The sequence below is a fragment of the Microtus oregoni genome, unplaced genomic scaffold (assembly GCF_018167655.1).
Source record: "Microtus oregoni isolate MIOR12 unplaced genomic scaffold, Mior012 000001F_ref0000356, whole genome shotgun sequence".
NCBI classification, from domain to species: Eukaryota; Metazoa; Chordata; class Mammalia; order Rodentia; family Cricetidae; genus Microtus; species Microtus oregoni.
Window position 1 is genome coordinate 7,303,199 of NW_024543060.1, and position 25,416 is coordinate 7,328,614.

Genomic DNA, 25,416 nt, shown 5'->3' on the forward strand with positions numbered 1-25,416 from the left:
AGGCCTGTGGGCAACTCATCTAATAATTTAAGATTATCTTAAAGGCACACGAATGATCTGGAACGCACATTTCTGTGAGCTCATTTGAATGTGTCAGGGCTGGTTTGGTGTCTCAGGAGCTCAGAGCACTTGGGAATGCTTAAACTACATTTCCCTAATTAAACCTGTTTCCTGATAGAACAATGTTTATGAACAAAGTATGAAAACTTTTGTCATGCTGTTGTCTCATGAGTTGTATTGGTGTCAGTAAGTCAAGTACAGAAATTATTCCAGGTGCTCAAGTTCTTGGGGTAGGGTGTGTAGGTGGAGATGGGTCCAGGTGGAAGTGGAGTGATATCCCAGAGCAAGGTTTAAGAACATACTAAGATGCTACAGAGAAAGCACCAATGTGGCTGAGCCAAGAAATATGCTGCTTTGGCTACTGAGGAAAGAAAGATCTGAAGTGGCACTTGGATTGAAACCACAATGAGAAGGGAACAAGGCGTACAGAAAAAACAAGAGTAGAAGCCCTCGGGAGCAATCAGAAGAAAGCAAGCCTGTGTGCCCAGTAACTGGAGGAAAGGAGGGATGAGGCCACAAGTGGACAGAGCTCAGGCCAGTGGAACAAAGAGACTTCAAAAAAGTACATTGGTCTCAAATAGGAAACATGGGAAGCTTAAAGCAGCGGTGATAAGTGATTCATTCTAAAATACCTCTTTGATCTGTGCAATAGTGGGTGGACTGGGGAAAAGGAAAGGAGGAGACCAGTCGAAGACCTGGGCAGGAAGGATATGAGGAAATCTCAGATAGGCCTCTGAAATGCAGCCTAAAGGACTTTGATGGGCACATAAGGCGGAAAAGATCAAGGATGACTAAGAGGTATTTGGCCCAAGTGGCCTGGATAAGGTGCTGAGAAATACAAATCTACTGTTCAGCTTTAGCTAGTATGATGGCTACTCCTGATAGTCAACTTGCCAGGATTAGAATCACAGAGGAGACAAACCTCTGCGGGTAGGTGAGGGCATTTCCAGAGTGGAGGAAGGCCTGATTTGAATGTGGTTTATACCATCTCATGTGCAGGGGCCCCAGACTAAAGGAAGAGAGGGGGAGTGGGAGAAGAAATAAAAGTCCCGCTGCATTGAACATGGAGGCAGTGTGTTTGTCACTATTTCCTGATTGTGGATACAATGTGATCTCAAACTCCCTCCACCATGCCATTCCCACCATGTAGAATTGTACTCTACAACTGTGAACCAGAATAAACTTATTTCTTAAGCAGCTTCTCTCATTTGTTTTGTGACAGCAATGGGACAAGTAACTAATTAGGCTGGGGCATGCTTGGAACACTTCACTCAACACTCAGTGACGTCACAGGCAGCTGGTATCTAGGTCTGGAGCTTTAAGGTTCTCAGCTGAGGACATTTCAGAGTCACCAGCACATAGATGATGCTCAGAGCAAACAAACACAGAGATCTAGGCACACCAGCATTTGTGAGGGAAAAACTGCAAATCTAACAGAAATAACCCCAGTGTCATAGGAAGAAAACTGGGCAGGTGTGCAGTCCTCTAACCCAAATGAGGAAGTGTCTCAATGTATTAAACACAGCCAAAGCCACTGAAAGTCTGTGAAGTTAAAAGTGGCTGGGAACAGCAAGAGGATGGCAGGGAGCAGGGGCACAGTAGCATGTGCCTGTAATCACAGCAACTGGGAATCTGAGGCAGTAAGATTGAGCTCCAAACAAGCCTGAAGCATGTTGAGATGTCTTGGTGTCCCACCAAAGGAAAGGATGGCAAGGAGGGAAATAGCGTGAGTCAAATAGAACAGGTAGAAGTAGTTTGCCAGAGGTGGGACAGAAAAGGAATGTGGTGCTTTAAGTAAGAAATGTTCCCCCCCATAGGCAGGGCGTTTGAACTTGGTCCCCAGTCAGGGGTCACTGTTTGGGAAGTAACCTTTCAGATACATAGTCTGGCAGGAAGAAGTACATGAGAGGAAGCAGCTTTCTTGAGAGCTTACAGCCTTGCCTGGGTTCAAGTTTACTTCTTTTCACTGAGCAGTGGTGGTGCATGCCTTTAATCCCAGCACTCAGGAAGCAGAGGCAGGTGGATCTCTGTGAGTATGAGTCCAGTCTGGTCTACAGAGCGAGTTTCAGGGACAGTCAGGGAAACAGATAGACCCTGTCTTGAAAAATAAACCAAGAAAAAAGTTATGATTTCTCAGCTGCCACGCTTCCCCTACTAAGCAGCTTTGTTCATGGTATTTTATCACTGCAATGAAAAGTAGCTAATACATAGAACAAGAACACAGTGACCTGGTGACCCTGAGGAAAGGAGGGTAAGCTAACTGCAAAAGAGAACCCAGCTCACACTAACACACAGGACCATAATAATGCAATCATGTGAAGGCTGACATAACCAAGAGCTACAGGGAAGCTGGAGAGAATGGGCAGCATATAAAGAAAGAGGGCTAATTCTTCACTGTCCACACTGGCAAGTGAACACAACAGACTATTTATTAAGAAATTTGGGGATGGGGCTGGAGATGGCTAAGCACTGGCTGCCCTTATAGAGGACTTCGGTTCAGATCCTAGCACTCACATGGCTGAGTTCACAACCCTGGAAGTCCAGTCCAGGTGACCTGATGCCCTTTTCTGACCTTTGCCGGTACTGAACACATATGATGCTCATATATTCATTTTATTTTTCAAATAAAATCTTTAAATAGATCCAGGAGCTGGGAAGCAGGTTCAGTGAGCAAAGAGCTTGCCATACAAGCATGAGGACCTGAGTTCAGATCATCCAAACCCATGTAAAGCTAGGTATGATGGCGCAGGTCTGTAACCCCAATGTCAGGGGGGGGGGGCGAGAGGGCGGTGTTACACTGATAGGCATATTCCAGAGACCTGCTCACTAGCCTGCGTAGCCAAATTGGAAAGCTTCAGGCTCAGTAAAGGGACTAACTCAAAAAATAAGGTGGAGGGCAGAAGAGGACAAAATCTGATGTCCTCTGGGCCATACAAATACACTGAGACCCACATACACACACCGAGTATTATTAGCCTGTCTTGCAGTGTGGGGCACCCCTTACCTACAAGAGGTTTTAACATTATGCAGTGATCATTCGGAAAATACTCGTTTTGTTATTCACTTTCCAAAAAGTGATCTATTTTAAAAAGGCAACATCAAAGTATTTTCTGTTATACCCACTTATCAGTCAGGAAGTTGTCAAGTGCAGTCATGGGTACATGCTTTCTAAAGCCTTCATTTCCTTTTAAGAATGCAACCCTTCTTACAGGTAAAATGGATTTCAGTTTCCGTGGTAGAGTCACTGTCTATTATGACATTTACAAGCCTGACAAACCACAATTTTTCTATCAGTTCATCCATCAAGTAAAAATAATGTTATATGAAAACACACACGCACACACACACACACACACAGAGCCAGGTGAGCCCACACAACTCAATCATAGACATTTCTAGAAACTTTTGAAGTGCTTGATGCAGACTTCCACTTCATTGCATATAATATTTGAGGAATGGTACGTAGTGAAGCTTATCATGATTAATGCTTCAAAGATATTTAATGAAACTAGTATGATTTCTGTGAATACTCAGCAAGTACTAATACGATGATAATGTGATGTCATCACCATGGCCCATGCTAATAGGCCCATAGTCCCACTCATCGCTAGTTTTGCTTCATAAGTATAAATATCAACATATTAGGGGGAAGGCAAATAACATTTAGTAAAATAAGAAAAACTGAGTTTATGGATCTTCCAAAAGGAACTGAGGAAAACCCCAAGGTTCTGTTTTATTACATGAGCAAGAAATTGTCTTGTGCATAGACCATGCTGCAAAGCAGAAGAACAAAGTAGAAATAACAGAAGTGAATTACTCCAGAGTAAGAAGGCTAGCATCACACTGGTCGCCCCTCGCAGAGGGCCAAGTGGGGGCCTATGTCTTTCATAACAAGCCTTCAACTATTTGACTGTTTAGGGCATGCATTAATTTGATAAAATCTGAAGAACACATTATGCTAAAAACACCAGAAGATAAGCCATTTATTCCTTTTTCTCCATCTCTGCCCAACCAACAGTTATGAACACTAGAAATCCAGAGACGTTAAAGAAAGAAAAACACTGGAGGAGGAGAGCTTTCCTCAGTCTATGAAAATTTTACAAAACAAAAAGCCCCCACCCCCGAATCAAAGATCCCTAAATCTTACCCGAGCCATGCTGGGTATCAGCAATGTATGTTACCTCACAGTGCCTGCAAGACACAGGAGGCAGCCCCCTCCCCAACTACCCCCCAGACCCAAATAGAGAAGAGCAAAGCAGAGCCTGGGAATAGAGTGAAACATGCCCTTCACAAAATTCCTGAGCGCGGGGGAGATGTACCTGAAAGGGGGAATTGTGTGCCAATGGGGATCTTGTCGCATTCTTTAGGCTCCGCTGCTGAGCAATGAAACGAATCAGGCAATTTGTTTCTGGAGAGCCCCGGACACCGACTGCAGAGCGTCGCCTGGCTTTCTGAAGGGAAGATGACTTTCCTGCAATGAAACGCCCCGAACGAAACACGATGATCAGTAACTGTGTCCTATGCTGGTGATCGACCACTAGGAGTGGAAAATAGCAAATACATGCTCCGGGAAACTACAGAATTACTGGCAAAGTAGCTCATGTCGGGAGCCCTAAGATCCCTTTGGTCCCTGCTGTATAGGGGTGAGCTGTGATGGGCACAGAAGTCTCCCCAAACAAGCCAGTCTGCAGGGTCAGTATAAATAGAGACAGCAGGAAAGTCAGTCAGTACAGACATGGGCAAAGGGGCCTACTCTAGCTATTTTTTTTTTTTTTAAAAAAAAGCAATACCAGAACTTGTCTTACCTGAAGGGGTCTTGACAAAGCTTTCAGGGGTGATTCCCAACTGCTCTACGGTGACGGTGGAGAAGTCCAAAGGTGACTTAACGGTAGCGGGGGTGCAAAGATTAGGAGCCGCGTCTTCTACACGCTTCTGAGGGGTCACAAGCTTCCCGGTTCCCAGGATAAAAGAGGCATTTTCTGAAAACGGACAACACGTTGCAGGGCTAAGCAAACCAAGGCCAACACCCAGACCTTCCATCGAAGGAGGGCAGCAGGTCACCGACATACCGGAATTATTCACGACACACTCTTTGAGTTCAGAGAGCTGCTTGTCGTGTGAACTCGTATCCATCTGGAGATGAGGGAGCGAAAGACAAACAAGAACAAAAAATGAAAAATAATCCCACAAGTCAAGAAGAATGCGACGGAATTCTAACGGAATCTGCCCTAGGGGAACATGTGGGGAAAGAATTCGGGGCGTTCTGGATAAAGAGAATGATACTCAGTAAAACGAGGCAGACCATTACTGACCAGCCCGACCGGACAACAGACCTACCTCTCCCGCCCGAGGTCCGCGCGTCCCCTCAGACGACAACAACGAGCGTCGCACAGGCTCCGCTACAGAAGGACAGGGAAGGGAGCCGGGTTGGCCTCCTGCAGGCGGCCACACACCCGGACTCACGACGTCCAGGCGAAGCTTCACTACCCGCCCGCAAATTCAAACTGCGGCCACGCCCCCCGCGGAGGGATCTCTCCGGCCCCGGACCCGCGTGCGAGCGCGTCCCGCTCCCTCCGGCTCTCACCGCCGCGCTCCTGGACGCCGCAGGGCGACCTTCGTGTCTCTCGGGAGAACCACGGCCAGCCCTGACCGGTCCCTTACCAAGACACACCTGCGGCCATACGGTGTCCCGGGGATTCTACCTAGGAGTTCCGCGGAGCGACACGTCAGTTATTCGAAACCTGTCCCTAACCTTTGGATTGGCTGCTGCAAACTTCGAAAATGAATCATTCGACCAATCGTGCCATAGCCGCAGGATGGCTAGTTTACCTCATTAGCCAATCCCGACCCCAGCCGTTACCTTGGTGGGTGGGTTAGTAGGCGGGGTTAAAGCAGAGCAAGGCGCTGACTGGTGTATAGGACTTCAGCGTCCCGCCTCTTCCTTAGACTCCGTCTCTTTATGCAAATGAGCGCTCCTTACACTCCAGTGTGCGCCTGCTCAGTAACGCTTAGAGCCACCCTTTGGCCAGCAGGTTCTGCTCTGATTCGCTGATCCTCCTTTCCGTCAACCAGGCTTCAGCCTCTCTTTCCTCCCTCCGCCGCCTGGCGTTAGTCTGAGCCCACCCCTCCTCGGAACGCTGATTGGCTGATTGCTGGCCGGCTCCGCGCGTTGATTGGCCTTGCTCAGCGTCCGTCTTGGCGCGGTTGGGGGAAGGGCCGCTAGCAGGCTAAGGAGCCTAGGGGCGGGGTGGGAAGAAGGATCGGCCAACCCCAGGGTGTGGGACTGAGAGTGCGTGCGTGAGGAGTGTGGGGCCGACCAGGAAGGTGGCGAAGGGCGGAGAGTCCGGGTGGGAGGCGGGAGGGGTCTCGCGGGCGCGGAGCGCTGCGGGTGGCGGGCCGGGGGCGAGGGTGGCGGCTCCCTCGGGACCCGGCGCGGGCGGCGCGATGCGGCGGGTCACGCTGTTCTTAAATGGCACCCCAAGGAACGGCAAGGTAAGCGGTGACGGGGGGCGCGACCCGGGGACCCCTTCAGTTCCCGGCAGCCCGGCCACCGGAGCTCCGAGGCGCCGCTGTCACCTGAGCGGCGGGCCGAGGTCCCAGTCCACCTTCCTGCGGCACCGTCCTGCCCTTACCGGTGCTGAGTAATGCTCAATCCCGGGAGGAGGCAGAGATCACCGTGGCGGGTGACCTGGCCAGGTCGGGGGATGCAAACTCCGGGGGACAGTTGATTGACACCCTCAGGATGGGGACTGGTCTGGAATGCTTCCCTCCTCTTTTATGGTGCCCAGGCCCCCGTGCCCTGCCACCGGGCAAAACTTTTGGGCACGTTTTATTGTGTCGCCTTGTTTTGGTCACTTCAAGGACGGTGACAGCAGACCAGAATGACTTGATTTGACAGTAGCCTTAGCTGCGTTTAGGCCTCCGTGGAGGGCGTGGTGCTAAATATTTTTCCGATGTTGCAGCAGCCTCTTGCCCCACCCTTGAAAGTTATTCTTTGGAAAATGTTGGCTGTTTCTGGCGGGCTAGTCATGTGTGGTTAAATGACTGCCCGATTCATAAGTCAGCCTGTTTAAAGTCTCAGAAGTAAAGAAGCCTTTTAAAGTTTCAGTTGAAGGTACATTGGTCCCCCCCCCCCCACTCTATTAATGACCAGAGTACTCTTAATTCCTGCACGTATACATAGCAAAACTATTCAGAAGCATTAAGCGAGAGGAGGGTGCTTTTGAACTCCTCTGCAGTTTTGAATAAACAGACTCTGGAAATCTGAACCACAGTGAGGTTTGTGCTCTGCAACTTTGTTTCCTCCAGATTGGCTATGCATACAAAAATAGTAATGGCATGGGCTCTGCCGGGGCTTCCGAAGTATGTGCTGCAAAGGCGCTGTCAGTTCTGATCCTTAACTTTTCCTTAACCAGCTCTGTAGCTGGCTGGCTTTCATAAACTGAAGTCTGCGTGGTTACTGAGAGAGTTAGTATTACCCAGTGTTCAGAGCTGTAGTGTGTGCACTTTGGCCAGTGCTGGTCTGTGCTCGACTCCAAGCAGTGGAAGCGTTTGGAGGGCCTTCTAAATCCTCGACTCTACCCTACCTCTCTTCCGAGTCCACTGACTTTCATTGTCCACAAATTGAGGGAGTGGCTCTTGGTGTTTTATTTAATTTTTTTTAAACTTCGAAAAAGTTTTAAGCTTTGGGTTTCCAATTTAAGTCGTATTTACTTTAAAAAAATCTTTTCATCTCAGAAGATTGGGGAAAGCATGTATGAAATAATTGTGCATGCATAGGCTTTACAAAGATGATAAAGTCTGAACTGGAGAATACTAGCTTTTCATATATAAGAGAAACTATGCCCTAGTCCTTTCTACTAAATTAAAGAATATATGTTCTAAAGCTGCTTCCTTTCCTTTCGGCTGATGGAAAAATATTAAAATGACTCTTATTTAACAAGATCACAATACTGCCTGCATATGTATATGGGCGGATATGTAGCATACATATAGCAACTATATTTAGTCAGGGTCGTCGTAAACATGACATGGATGCTCATGAAATAGTTTGCTGTCCTGTCTATAAAGTGGAATATATCATTTAGATTGTCTCCTGACTTACCTGGTGGCTATTTTTAATCCCTTAGGAAAGAGAATAATCTTTTTTTTTTTTTTTTTTTTTTTTTCCCAAATGGGTTTTCCTCTTGCTGCTTGCTTTGTGGCTATGGTCCGTGAGGTAGACAGGCACACACTCATCAGCACACATCAGGATATCAACATGCATTCTCATTTGTGTAGCTGAAAGTGCTTGTAATGTTGATGAAAGCTGGGAGCTGGTTTATCCCACGTGAAATGTAATGCCGTGGAGGGTGGTGGAAGATGACCCACTGGGATTTAGGGGAGAATATATATTATTTATTTATGTTTTATATTTATATATTATTTATGTTTTCATTTAAAAACAAAATAATTTTAAAACTTGGCCTTTTCTAATCTGGAGAAGCCTGGGGGCCTCCAATCACTGAACTTGTCAAATTGGTCTTGTTTTCTTCCAGAACAGAGGCCTACACATGTAAATAGGTTGATAGCCAGCACCAGTTGGTTCTCTTTGACACAGGATGTATAGAAGCCTACAAGTACAGTGGAGATTTACATCATTCAGTCTGAACTGAATTAGCCATCAGCTATGCCAAGTGACTTTAAAACATTACCGCAAAGAAACTGCAGATTGAAGCCAGTATTCATAATAATATAAAAGGCTCTCAAAAGCCAAAGAGTGCCATGTTTTAAGAAAATTATTTGAAGTTTTACTTAATAACTGGCATTAATAATCAACTTCTTCCTTAGGGTATATTGTTCTTTGACCGATTAGCCAGTGGTATGAGGAGGTCATCCTAATTACTAAGACCTAAGAGTCTTTTCCTGTACACGCTGGCTAATGGCCTTGGGTTTTTTTCCCCTTTGCCTTAAGGGTTTTTAAGGGTTGGGGAGGTGGCTCAGTGGTTAAAGCGTTGCACAAGCAACTTGTGTGAGTCCACCAGTAATTCCAGCCCCTGAAGGCAAAGATGAGGGATCCCAGGAGGAAGCTGGCCAGCTAGGCTGACCTTGGTGGCAAACTCCAGGATCAGTTGAGAGAGCTTGCCTCAATGGATAGGTGACAAGCAGGGGAAGAAGACTCCTCAGATCAACCATGGGCCTCAACACGTGTGCGCGCGCGCACACACACACACACACAAGAAAAAGAATAAAAACCTTTATTGTTTAAAGACAGTCTTATATTTAGCAGAATCTCACTAAATTTAGTGATACATACTTAAAAGATTCCTGTTGGCCAATTTGTCTTCTGAGTAAATAAAAATCCTCATCTCGTTTAGAAAAACATTTCTGACAGCAGCATACAGTTTACGATTAAATGAATACACAGCTGACTGAGCACGAGCCCAAACTGTTCCGCTGATGGGCTTTGAAGATTGTCCTCCCAGAACGCTACCTTGTTTGAATCGTGGGGACGAGGGGGCTGTTGTTGGCTCCAGGAAGGTCAGTTAGGCCTACACCTTCCATCTTTGCTCCGTGTGCTTCCCGTTCCCTTTGATCTCATACTATTCCCTGAAATGAATTGAGGTTTCAGACATCTCAATAAAACATGTGGTTCTGAGTAACCCCGTGTTAGTGCCATCAATAACACATTGAGCGAATCCTAGGCTTTCTGTATACAGCGTGCGTTCATTCAGCTACACACTTACTGTTTGAGTGTGACCGTCCGTGCCAAATGCTGCAGCTACAGCAGGCAAGGAAATGCCTGGATTCTGTACTGATGCTTGCGTTCTTAGTCAGGAAAGAGCTTCCCTTCCATCTGATATTAGGTCAGAAATGTGTTGTTGGTATCATGTATCCAGACTGGAACTCTTTCCATTGTTAGAGGTAAAATCAGACTCTTAACCTCAGCAAGAACTTGTCGTTCTCTCAGCCTGTTTGTTTCTTAATATATTTGATGTATGCAGAAGATTATAATATAAAATATTGGTGTGCATCAGAATGAAAGGAAAATACTGCAAGCCACTAATTTTGTTTCTCTTTGCTGCTTTCTTAGCCTTTCCGAACCTTTTCCTTTAACACTTTTATCAATTAGTGACAATGTCTGCATTTTCAATGCTTTCGTGAAGCTCATATATAAAAATACTCCCACAGTTTACCCACTGTCCTGTCAACAGAACCACTGGGAAAACTTAAAAACGGTGCTGTCCTCCAACCCCAACAGGCCTCAGAGGCTGGGATATATAGTTTGTCACAGTTCTCAGTGATTCTTACATTACAGCTTTGGGGCTATTACTTGAGAACCACTCTCCCTCTCTCCCTTCACCCTTCCCCTCCCCCTCTACCTCTCTTGAGAGATGGCTGAGGAGCTAAGGGTACTTAAGACCTGTGGAGGACTGAAGTTTGAATCCCAGCACCCACATCAGGTAGCACACAGCTGCCTGCAGCTTTAGCTCGAGGGCATCGAATGCTCCTAGTTTCCACAGATGCCTGCACTCTGTAGTGGTATATTATTTATATTTTAATAAATAAGTCTTGCCTGAAAACCAGTCTCCTCTGGTCTAAATCTAAAGCCACTAAAGGTCAGGTGATGGTGACACAAATGTTTAGTCCCAGAATTTGAGAGACAGAGGCTGTGAGTTCAAGGCTACCCTGGGCTACACAAGATCAGTGCAGAAACAAATCCAGGTGGTGGTGGCCCACATCTTTAATCCCAGCACTACAGGGAATATAAAATGTGAGATGAGAGAGGCTTAGGTTGCTTAGTTGGCGGTCGCCCAGCCTTGGTAGAGGTAAGACTTCTCTAGTTGCTTTGCCTTTCTGGTTTTTGGGTCGAACCCCAGTTTCTGTCTCTGGGTTTTTATTTTTTTGTGCTACAGCACTCACAACCCCCTTCCAGGTATATATTTTAAAAGACAGCTCCCTGAGTCCGATTGTGCTGCTCATATGCATGTGGGCATGGGAGCATCTGCTTGAGTATGGACAACCTACCACCAGCCACGTCTTTAAAGGAAAGTGACTCCACCCCCCTCAGCAGCCTCAGCTGCTCATAGCTGCTCTACCAAGGCCTCACCTCGATGGCCTTCTCTCCTGTTCATATGTGCATTTTGACTGGATTGATATGATGGTACCGGTCTCTTGTAGGTACTTGTAGCTGCTGTGAGTTTCTGTGTGCAGCAGTCATGTCCAGAAGTCGGCATTTCTCAGCGCTCCTCCTCATTTGCTAGTGCTTACATTCTCTCTGCCCACTCTTCCTAGATGCCTCCTGAGACGTTGGTGGGTGGGGTTATTTAAATGATTCACCCACAACGGAGTGCAAGTTCTCTCTTATACTTGGCACTCTGATCAGTATTGAGTCTCTCTATCAACTCTTAGCAACTGCAAAAAGAAGCTTCCCTGACCAAAGTTGAGCAACATTAATCTATGAATATAAACATAAATATGTATGTCAGTTTGTCAGCATGGCTTTTTTTTGTTGTTGTTGTTTTGTTTTTTTGTTTTTGTTTTTCGAGACAGGGTTTCTCTGTAGCTCTGGAGCCTGTCTTGGAACTAGCTCTTGTAGACCAGGCTGGCCTCGAACTCACAGAGATCCACCTGTCTCTGCCTCCCGAGTGCTGGGATTAAAGGCGTGCGCTACCACTGCCCGGCTCAGCATGGCATTTTAACATAACAGCAGTAGATTCCTCTCTAAGGCCTGTGAGCTTTTGACCAGGTTTATAGTACCAGGCATGAAATCCCTCCTCTGGAGCAGGCCTCACATCCGATCAGAATGTTTAGGTACTACTAGTGGGAATATAAGTACCCATAATGGGCTATCCCAGCTGTAACTGTCACACCACTATTACAGCAGGGCACAGCCTACCAGGGACGTCTATATTAAGGGTCTAGCACTGAATTAAGACTGTTGATGTCTTTTTTCCTCCAGCATCCAGCATAGCACCTTTCGGTACTTGGTAAGCTAGTCAGGAGGGAGAGTGTTTCTCTGTCAGTCAAGGTTGATTTCTCGTATGTTCTTGTTTCTAAAGTGAGTGGTATCTTCAGCAGTAGAGTCTTACTGTCTAATTATGGTGGATAACCAGGAGTGATGGCAATAGCCTATGGTTGTTTTGGTTACTTCTGGGGCTTCCCTGAGGTCCAGATAATTAGTAGGTAGGTATACCATATCTGACACTGAGATTTTTATTTAGTGACCCATGTGTTCTAGAGCCGCATTGTCCACCCATATATAGTTTATATACACACATGTGATTTTTTTTATTTAGTTAACAAACTAGTAGATTTTTATAAAGCCTCTTCATAGTCTTAAGTTTTAGTTAGCACACTCCTACTCTCTTCTCTACTCTACCTTCCCTTCTCACTAAACCTTTCACCAGAGTCCCCACTCCCCAGTCTGTCATGTTGCCTGTGCACTATCTGCTCTGATAATACTCTTCTGTTGCAAGATCATAACTTTCCATACAGCTGTTTCATAAACTCTTGATTTCAGTTAAGTCTTCCTCCATTCCCTTATTTCCCCACCTTCCCCCAAGTGTTCAGTTCTATAAAGTAATTGCAGATTGTTTTTGAAGTCATTATGGGTACTTATATTCCCACTAGTAGTATCTAAATATTTCTGTTGGTTGTGTCCTTTCCACCATTTAATACAGTCATAATTTTTTTTTTTCATTTTGAAACAGGGTTTCTCTGTGTAGCCCTGACTATTCTGGAACTTGCTCTGTAGACTAGGCTGGCCTCAAACTCAGAGCACAGCTTGCCTCTGCCTCCCAAGGGCTGGGATTCAAGGCATGTACCACCACCACCCAGCTAGAATTTTCAGTTTTTAATAGTGACCTCAGGAGTAGTAGCTATAGGAATAAAATCATCTTCACTTTTGAACTCTACCAGAATTGAAGGTAGCGTGACTTGAGTTCTCCATTTTAGGTCAAAAATTATTATTGGTGTTTTAGTTAGGTAAATCAGTATGCATAATTTAACCATTTCATGTTAATAGTGTGTTATGATAGGATACAATTTGAAAACGGTGTTTAAAGGCAAATTAAAACGAGCTGTGTTCATACTGTTATAGCAGTCAGTTCCTCAACTACCAGATAGCTTTTCCTCATCATGGCTTCTCCAACCAAAAAGAAGTGTGTCTCAATAGTATAATATAGTCATGGTGAACTTTAACAGACATGCTTCTCTATTTGCTCCACAAAATGCTAACATTCTTGGTGCTGACTTTGTTTTATTTTTGTTTGTTTGTTTGTTTTTGAGACAGGGTTTCTCTGTGTAGCCCCGACCGTCCTGGAACTCACTCTGTAGACCAGGCTGGCCTTGAACTCACCGAGACCCACCTGCCTCTGCCTCTGAGTGCTGCACTGCCACCACCCCACAGATGCTGAACTTCTTAAAGCAGGTGCAGTGACAGGGAAACTTCAGGTCTATGCAGGGAAGGATCACACACTTAAAGCAGATAACATAGTCTTTCATTTTATAAGGGCCTGGCTGCTTAGGCACAGTATCAATACTAAAATAAGCTTAGCACCCATTAGCATGTCTTTCTTTTTAAGATTTATTTATTTATTATGTATATAATGTTCTGCTTCCATGCATGCCTGCATGCCAGAAGATGGCACCAGATCTCATTATAGATGGTTATGAACCACTGTGTAGGGGACTTGAACTCAGGACCTCTGGAAGACCAGCCAGTAATCTAAACCTCTGAGCCATTTCTCCAGCCCCACATTTCTAATGGTAACTATCTAAAATCCTGATTTGAGGACATTTCAGAGTAGGAGCATTCAACTAGTAAATTTTATGCAAATGTTTTTAAAAAATCATGTTGAATATGGTGGCACACACTTTTGATTTCAGCACGTGGGAGATAGAGGCAGACAGATCTCTGTGAGTTCCAGGACAGCCAGAGCTACGTAGACCCTGTATCAAAAACCAAACAGATAAAAACAAAACACCGAAACCACAAGCAATTTGAGTCCAATATTTTGAATAAAAGAGTTCCGTTGCCTTTTTACAGCAGAGTCAGAAAGAAAAATATGTACCCAGTGTTTAAACTTTCTCAGCAATTTCACACCTTTTCTTTGTGTATCACACACATACATTGACACAGGCACACACGCCAACTGGACTCGAACCCACAAAGATATTTCTGCCTTTACCGCTCAAGTACTGGGATTAAAGGTTTGCGCCACCATGTCTGGCTTGCACCTCTCACCATGTCTGACTTACATTGCTATACTTTAAAAACTTTGTTTCCAGTTTGTTTATGTAAAATATAGATGTTTAAAATACAACTATTAGGGCTGGAGAGATGGCTCAGAGGTTAAGAGCATTGCCTGCTCTTCCAAAGGTCCTGAGTTCAATTCCCAGCAACCACATGGTGGCTCACAACCATCTGTAATGAGGTCTGGTGCCCGCACCAGAATACTGTATACATAATAAATAATAAATAAATAAATAAATATAAAAATAATACAACTGTTACAGTATAATTCCAGTTTCATTTGGTGGTACTAGTTTGCACAAATGATTTTAAGTTGATAAACAAATGCTAAGAGTAAATCTCCAAGTAAAAAGTATATTGGCCAACTTAAGGGACAATTTCAAGTTTATAGAACTCTTCAATTTTTCAGATTAATTCTATTTTCTCTAATCAATGATCTTTTGGTTGTCAATTATTAGATTATCAACTACACATTTTATTTCCAAAACTAGTATTAAGAACATGGAAGCTATAAAATAAATTTTAAAATTTCCCTGTCCCTGTGTAAATAATATAGGTTCTTCATAATAATTTGGAAGACAATGTTTAAAAATTCTCAGTAATCAGTCGTAGTTCCACTATTGAGAGATAGTCACTTTCAACTCTCTTACAAATAGTACTTTTAAATTGCAGTTATATCATATACTTCATCTTCCAACGGAATACTTAGATATAATTGATGTACAGAGAAAAGGTGTGACCTAGATCAAAACCCTGAAAACAATGACATTTCACTTAATATTCAAGAAATATTTGGGGCTTACTGAAGCAAGTAATGTAACATTTAGCCAAGTAGAGGCTTCCATTTCAACTGTAGAATTCATTCTCTTCATTTCAAAGATTATGGTGACACGTCTTTTATTTTTTTAATCTAGGGTTTTACTATGCCATCTACCCTGACCGCCAGCTCAGTCCGCCAGCCTCTCTGGTAGCTGAGGTCATTGCCCTGTTTCCTGTATTTTGTTTGTTTATTTTAGCTCTGCTCATCGGCTGTACCAAGAGCAGTTGTTGGTATTCACAGAATGAATAGCAACTTTTGTCACATTCACTTTGCCATTTGCCAACACAGTCAAGTGCAGGAAGAAAGGTTAGAAAGTAGTTGCTGTGGCATCTGGGAAGATTAATCTGGGTTTGGCGGCAGCCTGGGCTACCGAGTAAATTTCAAGCCACTCTGGGTTACAGAATGAGAACCTATTTCGAATCAACAGAAAGAAAGAGAAGAAAAGAATAAAATAATTGATGAAATGATAAATTATGTTGCTGCTGTGTTCAAACTGATTTATTGATACTAAAAAGTTAAACTCAATTTATACCTTGATTTCTTAGTTTTCCAGCCAACATAAGAGTCCCTATCAAGTCCCCCATCCGTGACTAGGCTTTACCAGTCAGTTGGGGGGGGGGGGTTATGTGTCATGTGTTCCAAGTTGACTTCATGGGAAGTTGAGAACGGGGAACGTGATACCTTGATTACTTTTCTGTTGCTGTGATTAGACACCATGACCAAGGTAACCTATACAAGAAGGTATTTATTTGGGGCTTACTGTTTCAGAGGGTTAGAGATTATGACCTGCATGGCAGAGAGCATGATAGCAGTCAAGCAGGCATGGCACTAGAGTGGTAGCTGAGAGCTTGCATTTTGAGATACATCCAAGAGACAGAAGCACACTGGGAATGGGCTTTCTCTAACAAGGTCACACCTCCCAGTCCTTCCCAAACAGTTCCACTGGCTGGGAACAAAGCATGCGAGCCTATGAGCTGAGCCTATAGGGATCATTCTCATTCAGACCACCATAGATGACAGAAGCCAAGCCATCACTTAGTACAGTTGCTGTTTTCTGGGTGAAATAGGTGCTTCAGCATTGTTTACTTTACCCTGCTGCTTAGAACAGCACTGTCCAGTAGAACTGTGGCTGTGGAAAGTTCACATGTGTGCTGTTGAATATGGGAGCATGAGCCTGTGGGCAGGCAGCTCAGTGTTGGACAGACAAGTAGTGCAGCTAATGAACTGCCTTTCTAAAACTTCTATTTAAGTGAGGCTGGAGAGATGGCTTAGTGGTTAAGAGCATTGGCTGCTCCTTCAGAGGCCCTGAGTTCAATTCCCAGTACCTGTGGTGGCTCACAACCATAGAATCATGGGATCGAATGACCTCATCTAATGCACAGATAGATGTACATGCAGAAAAACCATCTGTATAAATATAATAAATCTTTTTTACTTTTAATTAAGCTTATTGAATTAAAATTTAAATCTCATGTAATCAGTGTAGCACTGGAGTATGGTTAGTGGCCTTTCTGTTCATTAGAAAACAACCAAGGTGTAGAAGAAACTAATTCAATCATATGGAAGTGGACAGCAGTATAATTTGATTGGTTTTGAAAACTAAGTCACATAAATCTCAATGTCTCACATTTAAGTTAGGAGCTTACTTAAGTCAATGTGTTTGTCTTGTATCCATTTTATAGTATGCCAACAGAAATGAAAGAACTGCAGAGAGAAAGTTGATGTCAGGGCAAGGAGGAAGTTTCAGGCAAAAGAAACCATGCAGAATGCACAAGAGGCAGAAGAGGAGAAAAGGAAGGATTTAGAAAATTCCTTGTGCTCTAGGGTCAAGGATGAGGGTGTAGCTCTGGGGAGGAGGTGCTTTTCCTCTTCCAGCCATTTTGTGTGCTGTGGTGGTATTTGCCCTTACAGTTGTCTTCTTTATTTCTGACTTTCAGAGACCCTGGCTGACAGTGCTGCCATCAGGGGTTATCTCAGCCTTTAGGAAGCCAGTTAGAGCTGACCAGAGCACAGAATCCATGTGTGGACCAATTCTCAGCCCTCTGCTGATGTAGCTGCCTGCATTATTATTTATTAGACCCTGCCTGATTCGCTGCAGGACACACCTGCCTATTATACACCCAGCAGTGTTGTGTTCAGAATGCTAGATGCTAAAAACTGGATTTCATGAAACCATAGGTTTTGAAAAATTAATGAGATGGGAAGTTGTTACCTTTTCTATGGTAGTTGATATAGTGAGTAACATACTAAACCATTCCTGTTTCAAAAATGAGCCATTCCTAATAATAGGAATTGGAAAAATGATAATAATAGAACAACATAATAAGGACTTAGGTGCTTAGGTACTTTAATAAACTATAGGCATTAACTCATTTCCTCATAAAACTAAGGTAGATACCACTGTTCTTTTTTCATTACCAGTTAAATCAACAAGTATAGAGTTTGTAACAAGTTGACAGGCAATGCTAATCTAGGCTCAGAGGTTAAAAGCATTGGCTACTCTTCTAGAGCTCCCGAGTTCAGTTCCTAGCAACCACATGGTGGCTCACAACCGGTTTTTGTTTTTGTTTTTCGAGACAGGGTTTCTCCATGCCTTTGGAGTCTGTCCTGTAGACCAGGCTGGCCTCAAACTCACAGAAATCCACCTGCCTCTGCCTCCCAAGTGCTGGGATTAAAGGCGTGCACCACCACCGCCAGGCTCACAACCATTTTTAATGAGATCTGGTGCCCTCTTTTGACCTGTAGATGTATACACAAGCAGGATACTGTATAAATAATAAATAAATTATATAAAAAAGAAAATGCTAATCTAAATTTAAGCCCCAGACAATCATCAGAATTTGTATTGAATGTCAAGATTCTAGATTAGTTTTGTTTGGCCACAATTTCGTTTTTATTATTGTTGTTGAAAACATTCTTCTCTCATACAATGTATTCCCACCACAGTTTCCCCTCCTTCCAGCTGTCTCCCACCTTCCCTGTCCCCCAGACTTACTTCCCCTCCACTTCCTTTCAGAAAAGAGCAGGCTTCCAAGAGACAACAACGAAACAGGACAAAACAAGATACAATAAGACAAGGCAAAAGCCTATGTATTGAGGCTGGACAAGGCAACCCAATAGGAGGAAGAGAGTCCCAAGACCAGGCAAAAGAGTCAGAGACGTCTGCTTCCACTATTAGGAGTCTCACAAAAACACTAGGCTAACAGCTATGACATACATGCAGAGGACCTAGTGTAGACCCATGCAGGCCCTAGGCTCACCACTTTAGTCTCTGTGAGTCCATATGAGCCCTGCTGAGTTGGTTTGGTGGGCCATGTGTCCTCCATTCCATCTGACTCCTACAGTCTTTCCTTCATCTCTTCCTTGGGGTTTATTCTCTAGTTTTGTGTTTCTACAGTAGGAGGCACAAAGTAACTATGTATCAGGCAGTGCTGAAAATCTCCTACATGATCTTTTGATGTTTTAATCTGTATGGAGTGTGATGGTCTATAATGTCAGTGATGACATTCATTGTATATGTTGTTCAAATTAATCTGGTGTGTTCACAGGTGGTTGCTGTCTATGGAACTTTGTCTGATTTGCTTTCAGTGGCCAGCAGTAAACTCGGCATAAAAGCCACCAGTGTATATAATGGGAAAGGTGGACTGATTGATGATATTGCTTTGATCAGGTAAACTTCACCTTTTTAAAGCTGTCAACAGTGTGCCCTTGGCTTCTTGCTCTTATGCTGTTTTGCTTATGCAAATGTTTCATTGCTCTTAAGAAAGCTGGGTCTTGCCAAGTGGTTGTTTGGAGTTATCTGTTTGAAATTTAAGTCTGTTGGACTCAAAGGCTGTTGATTAGATAGTATTTCAGCATATTGACAGTCCGCATTGGTCATATATGACATTGACTATTTCTTCTTTATAACAATTCAAAAATTTAAAAACCTCTTACGAGCACTTGTTTATTGTTAAACAATAAACAAATTACAAACATCAGAAGGAACTGATGCTAAATACTACAAAATTCTGACTAGAGATAACAACGAGGTCTTCGATAGTGTTGCTTTTTTAAAACTGCTTTTGTGTTTTCCTAGTGTCTCAGGTAAATTATTGCTTAAAATAGGTGTCAAGTTCACCTCATTCCTCAAAGTATGAGATGATTTTCAGGCAGGGAAGTCATTTAGCATGGAGATGATGAAGAACACTCTAGGTAGAGACGACACCAGCAGTGGGATGGCTCTGCTTGAGTTGGATAACTCAAAGCATGGGTTGGCAAAGCATGTGAAGACCATGATGCTTTAAATGATATTGTATGTGAAGATGAATCTGCACTCGATTCCAGGGCAGATTGACCCTTCAATATAGTAGATTTCTTGAAAGCAGTTGGTTCTAGTTTCTTCATTTTAAACAAGGAGACCGAGCATCTGAGATGTGAAGGGGCTTGTCCAGGTCTTAGTTTAGCAGTTGCTCTTTGTCTGTGAGGACAAACTTCCATACTAATCTGGGAACATTAACTGGCTAAGCAAGTAGAAAATACAAATTGAAATGCAAATCTAAATAAATTAGAGTTTCTTAGTTTTTTTCTTTATCTCATCTTCCATGGATAATTGACCAACATCATTGCATGGTGTACATCATCCTAATTTTCCATCATAAGGTCTATTCCAAGAAAGACCCAATTTTTTTCTATGTTGAGCCACAAAGTGATCCTTGTAAGACGGATATGACTGTGTCAGAAGTATCCAAGGCTTGCACAGTGTTTTCTGGCTCATTGAGTTACACTGATGGTGCAAAGTGGGCCTGGGAGGAGACTACACTGGTCACCCAAGAGGGTCAGTGACCTAAAACATTTTATTGTAGAGATGGAAGACGTGCAGTGAGTGGGTGTTAGAGTCGCTTAGGGTTTCATCTTCCCAGGATTTAATATGACAGTTTATTTTAATTTCTAAGCTGCTAATTTTTTTGAGAAAGCACTTCAATGACTTATTTAGGGGTAAAGAACTAAAATAAAACAAAAATTGCCTTGTCTCTAGCATGTCTTTTGAACATAAAATAGTACATTTTTCAATTTATACAAGACCACATTCACAAAATATGATAGTGAATTCTGTTTTTTTCAATTTCAAAAATACTTTTTTTTTTTTTTTTTGATGGTGTTTGAATTTCAGTCTGGTCAGGATTAAACAGAGCATTACAAACAGCTTTCTTGTAGGGAGATTGGTGACAAAGCCTGCTTCCTGTGTGATCTTAAGGAGTAGTTCCGTTAGTCCTCAGCTGTTTAATATGCTTTCTAGCTTTTGATTATGGCTTTTTAAATTTTGATTTCCCCAGGGATGATGATGTGTTGTTTGTATGTGAAGGAGAACCATTTATTGGTAAGTGACTCTGTTAAATTTCTACTTTATTTGCCATAATAAAAAACACGAGATGGTAAGTTCTTTACAAGGAGCTGTATGACTTAACATGAAAAATTATGATGACCAACCTCAGACCTTCACCTTCTTTTTATTCTTCACTGTGCTTATGTCAAATTAGACTTAACAGTTTGAATTATATTTTAGTGTATATATTTCCTCCTTTACATGTCTTTAAGATTTGCTAGATTTGTATATTTGTGACATAATAAATAATTTTGATTTTACAAAGAACTGTTTAAAAATCGTTGATAGTCATTACTAGAACGTCTCTTAGTATATCACTTAACTTGTAACCATGTATTCCTTGCATAGTTCTTGACAGTCCTTTACTGCTGATCAAATCCTAACAGTGAAAACATGACTTGGCTTCAGCCACTATCCTTTCATATGGAAGAAAGCATATATAGTTGAATATCTCAAAAGAAAAGACCTAATATATGAGTAAGCAAATGTTCTTTAAACAGTGCTTTATTTATTTTGTCCTTATAGTCACTCACGGGTGTGTGTTTAAGTGTTTTTAAAATATCACAGCCAGGACTGGAGAGACGGCTCAGTGCTTAAGAACACTGGCTAATCTTCCAGAGGTCTGGAGTTCAACCACATGGTTGCTCATAACCATCTGTAATGAGACGTGGTGCCTTCCTCTGCCCTGAAGGCATATATACATACAGAACACCGTATGCATAATAAATAAATAAGTCGTTAAAAAAAATCACAGTCAGGGGAGGGAGGGGGAACTGGGGCTGGTATATAAAATGAAAAAAATGAATAAAAAAATCAAATAAAAATATCATAGTCATTGTATTTGATGAGGCTTTGTTTCAGATAGTAGCCACATTAAAAGTAAGTGTGCTAGGCATGGTGGTGCATGCCTTTGATCTTAGCACTTAGGAGGCAGAAGCAGGTGGATTTCTGTGAGTTCCGGTCTGTTCTTTGTAGTAAGCTCAAGACCAACCAAGGCTACATGGTGATGAGACTCTTGTCTCAAAACAAACAAACAACAACAACAAAAAAAAACCCACAAAATAAACGTGTATCTCCTTCTGTCTCCACCTTAAACTCTGAGCAAATCTTTTCTCCATTGGCCTGACAGGAAGTGGTTACTTGCATACTAGCAATAAAACATTATTCATCAAGTAATAAATAATTAGACTGGGGTTTAGTTCAGTAATAGAACTAGTGTCTGCCATGTATAGAGGCCTGAGTTCAATCCCCTAAAGCCAAAAGAAAGAAAAAGGTAACAAAAAAAATCCTACTAGGATTTTTGTTTATTCCTGTGGCTTCTTTTTTTAAGCTTTCTTTTTATTTCTTTGTGTTTTTCACATTACGCATCTCCCATTCATTTCCCCATCCCTTTGTATCTGCTCTCTGCCCTTGCAATTCCCCCATCAAAAATAAAAATTTAAGAGGAAAAAAGAAAAGAAAGGAAAAAAATCTCATCATGGAAGCTACAGTGAGTCATGCTGTAAACCTTTTTGTCCATAATCTTTACTTGCCAGTGTTAATTGCAAGAGTCATTGGTCTGGTTCTAGGCCTTTGGTTTCTGCAATACCATCGATCCTGGGCCCTCACTGGGCCTCCTCTTGGATATCCTGTTGTTGCCCTGCCTTGAAAATCCTGCAGCTTTGGGTCTGCAGGACTGGCCCCTCCTGTTACTTCTTAAGCCTAAGAATAGTTGATGGGTTTTTTATTCTCTGCATGCATTGCTGGCCTGCCAATGACAACCTGTTTGTCTTTAAACTTAACCTGTTTAGTCTATGGTTTCTTTACGCTCTAGCGTGTAAGGTGTTCATCTTTCTCTTTTCTGTCATAGACTTGAAACATTATAGTTATGACTTGATGTCATGTTCAAGGTGCAGTCTGGTTTATAGTTATTAAAAGGCTTTTTGATGGCTAAACATAAAATTTACATGCTTATGCTTTGAATTTATCATATTTTATAAAATGATATGTTTATGCCATGAAATATGATATAAAATCTCATGGGTTCAGACTAAATTTTTCAGGGTATATCCAGGATTAGAGGGTTTCACTTCCCCCTTCTGTTTCGACTTTATGTCCTTCCATATCAGTAACCCTGATTTCCAGGAATGCAGAAACCGATGGGATCACATTACTGTTCATGCTTTATCCCACTCAACCACATAAGATTTTCAGAGAATAATAATAATTTTCAGTACCAATAGGGTCTGCCAACAGTTTAACATTTTTTGTACAGCTGCTTGCATTCTTTTTGTTAAAAATGGTTGTATTTCCATATTGTCAGAAGGTAGGTAAATCCGTTGTATACTGTCTCTTCTTCCTGAGTTCCATTGACATGTCCTTCAATGGTACTTAATGCTTGCCTTCAGTACCTATATCATTCTCTCTAGTGTTTGACTGTCTGACATTTAAGACTCTATTAGAATCTTCCCAGAGTCTTTGACACCAGTTTTCTCCAGCATCTTGCAAGCTGTGACAGTTTATGGCTCTGTACCTGAAAGTCAGATGTTGAACCACATCAAATCTTATCAAATTATAAACTTTAAATATGTCCATTTATGTTAGTTTTACAATAAAGCCTTTGTAAAAATTGTTGATACACACTTTTCTTATTTTGGGTATTTGTTCTGACATTAAGTGTAGCATCAAAAAAGTGTGGTCTTAGCTGGGCATGGCAGTGCCTGCCTTTAATCTCAGCACTCAGGAGGCAGAGACAGGTGGATCTCTGTAAGTTCCAGACCAGCCTGGTCTACAGACTAAGTTCCAGGATGGCCAGGGTTATAGAGATCCCGTCTCAATAAAACAAACCAAAACACAAAATTTGGTCTTAAGCGACTATTCTTAATCACCAAAGAACTTTTCTTACCTTAGCCAAGCAGTGTAGTAGACTCTGTGTCTTAACTTATAGGGCTTTGCTTTGAGAAATTACTTCATTGTCTTCCCAGAGTCTTCAATCTTAATAATTCTGTTATTTTTTTTACATGTCATCTCTAGATCCTCAGACAGATTCTAAACCACCTGGAGGATTATTAGGATCCCACACAGACTGGCTGACATTAAATGTTGGAGGGCGATACTTTACAACAACAAGGTAGGGTGTGTATGTGAGCGCATGCTGTGTGTCTTAAAGAGCACAACCGAGTAAAAGTGACTATGTACTGTTTCCTTATAAGATTTTCAAATGCTTTTTAAGAATATTATGTGCTATGAAACTATTTTTAGAATGTTTTTTATGAAAAAAACTTTAAATGAAGTTAACCTTTTATTCCAGAGAAAGCATAAAGCATCAATTCAGCTTTAAAATTTGCTTTTTAGATAATGTAATAAACATTGATTGCATTAAAAATTAGCAGTATTTCTAGAAACAACAACTTAAGTCCATCAGATAATATAAGGTCAAGAATATTGTAATAAAATGTCTTGCTAGTATTTAAATGAAAAGATATAATGCAGCTTTAAATCAAAGGAATTGCCAGATTAGAAGAGATTTTGGCAACTTACTGCACATTTTTGTTTCCCAGCATTACTCCTACCAGGTTATAGCATGCATCTTTTTGAGAGAACAGCTGAACTCAAGTATACTCTTGACTTAAATATGTTTGTTTATAAAGACACATGGAGAAATCAATTTTTTTCCCTGAATTCTTAGGAGCACTTTAGTGAATAAAGAGCCTGACAGTATGCTGGCGCACATGTTCAAGGACAGAGGTGAGTAGACACATTCTCACTTCCTTTCTAGCCCTTTTTATCTCAGCTGACGCCATAACTATAGAGTGGAGTAAAAGAATTTTTATAAAAGTAAAGACTTGATGACATATTATGTGAGTTTTTTTTTTCTTTTCCTTCCACAAATTCTGACTTTTTTATGGGGGGATTTTTTTTTTCCATTAAAATGGTATCGCAGGTGTCTGGGGAAATAAGCAAGATCATAGAGGAGCTTTCTTAATTGACCGAAGTCCCGAGTACTTTGAACCCATTTTGAACTACTTGCGTCATGGACAGCTCATTGTAAACGATGGCATTAACTTATTGGGTAAGTTTCTTACACGTGTGTGAGTGCTGTGAGTATGGGTATGTAGGTACTGGTACAGACAGGCTGTCTTTCTGTCTGGTTATCATATGTCTAGCCATACCTTTTTCATTTGGATTCTAAATAGATTTAAATTCTACCACAAGGAACTTTTATAGGTTTGTATTACTTCTGTATACTGAGTAGTGTGGTCAAAAGGAAAGACAAAGCTTTTAGATCTTGATGATAGTAATGTTTCAGTTTGCAATTTATTAGAAAATTAACTTGAGGAAAGTTTCTCTAAGACTCTTTTGACAAATGAGTATTAAGATTCTCTCATCCTGTCTGCACCACAGGGTTTTTTGTGAAGGTTCATCATCATCTAGATGAAACCCAATAATTTTTATGTAATGCATATAGAAATTAGCAGTATTGAAATTTCTAGAGATAGAGTAGTGACTGTGTATCTGAGAACTTGCAGGTTTTTGCATTAGTTGGCTTTGTTATACAAAAACAAAATACAGGAGGCATCTAAGTTATAAAGAGACGATTTATTAACTCGTGGTTCTGGAGGTCAAAGCTGAGGTCAGGTAGACTTGACTGACCCAGCATGTGGTGAGGGCAGCAAATGGTAGCTTAGCGTAGTAGAACACACAACGTTCATATCTTGATTCTGAATAGAGATACTTGGGTCACAATCCCTTTTGAGGGTATGGCTCCAGTGACTTAAGGACCTGCTATTAGGCCCCACCTTTTATGGGCCTACACCCCTGTCTGATACTAGTACCCTAGGGGCCAGGCCTTTACCTATGACTCTGTGGGGAGCATTCTTCTTCCAAACCATAGCACTCCCCAGGTGAATAAATTTGGCCAGTATTGTGGGGGAGCATGGCAGTTTGTGGGCCATA

The 25,416-nt window shown here is 42.2% G+C and overlaps 2 protein-coding genes across 5 annotated transcripts in view; one reads left to right on the forward strand and one right to left on the reverse strand.

The window, feature by feature from the left end:
* Positions 1-5,959, reverse strand: part of Cdca2 (cell division cycle associated 2) — a 47,458-nt gene extending 41,499 nt beyond the window's left edge. Inside the window, exons 1-5 of one of the 3 annotated variants that reach the window (XM_041670883.1) lie at positions 5,921-5,959; positions 5,398-5,459; positions 5,130-5,193; positions 4,866-5,039; positions 4,380-4,531 (exon numbers count right to left, since the gene is read on the reverse strand). In XM_041670883.1, coding sequence (XP_041526817.1) covers positions 4,380-4,531; positions 4,866-5,039; positions 5,130-5,193 — 390 coding nt within the window. In that variant the 5' untranslated portion in view covers positions 5,398-5,459; positions 5,921-5,959. Of the gene's footprint in view, positions 1-4,379; positions 4,532-4,865; positions 5,040-5,129; positions 5,194-5,397; positions 5,549-5,721; positions 5,732-5,920 lie in introns of those variants that run through there. The other 2 variants (XM_041670873.1, XM_041670892.1) reach the window with 2 other exon arrangements.
* A 442-nt stretch (positions 5,960-6,401) lies between these two features.
* Kctd9 (potassium channel tetramerization domain containing 9) overlaps positions 6,402-25,416 on the forward strand; it is a 31,469-nt gene continuing 12,454 nt past the window's right edge. The window contains exons 1-6 of one of the 2 annotated variants that reach the window (XM_041674259.1): positions 6,402-6,552; positions 18,665-18,786; positions 20,432-20,475; positions 23,494-23,590; positions 24,149-24,207; positions 24,404-24,532. In XM_041674259.1, coding sequence (XP_041530193.1) covers positions 6,505-6,552; positions 18,665-18,786; positions 20,432-20,475; positions 23,494-23,590; positions 24,149-24,207; positions 24,404-24,532 — 499 coding nt within the window. In that variant the 5' untranslated portion in view covers positions 6,402-6,504. The remainder of the gene's footprint in view (positions 6,553-18,664; positions 18,787-20,431; positions 20,476-23,493; positions 23,591-24,148; positions 24,208-24,403; positions 24,533-25,416) is intronic. The other variant, XM_041674268.1, reaches the window with a different exon arrangement.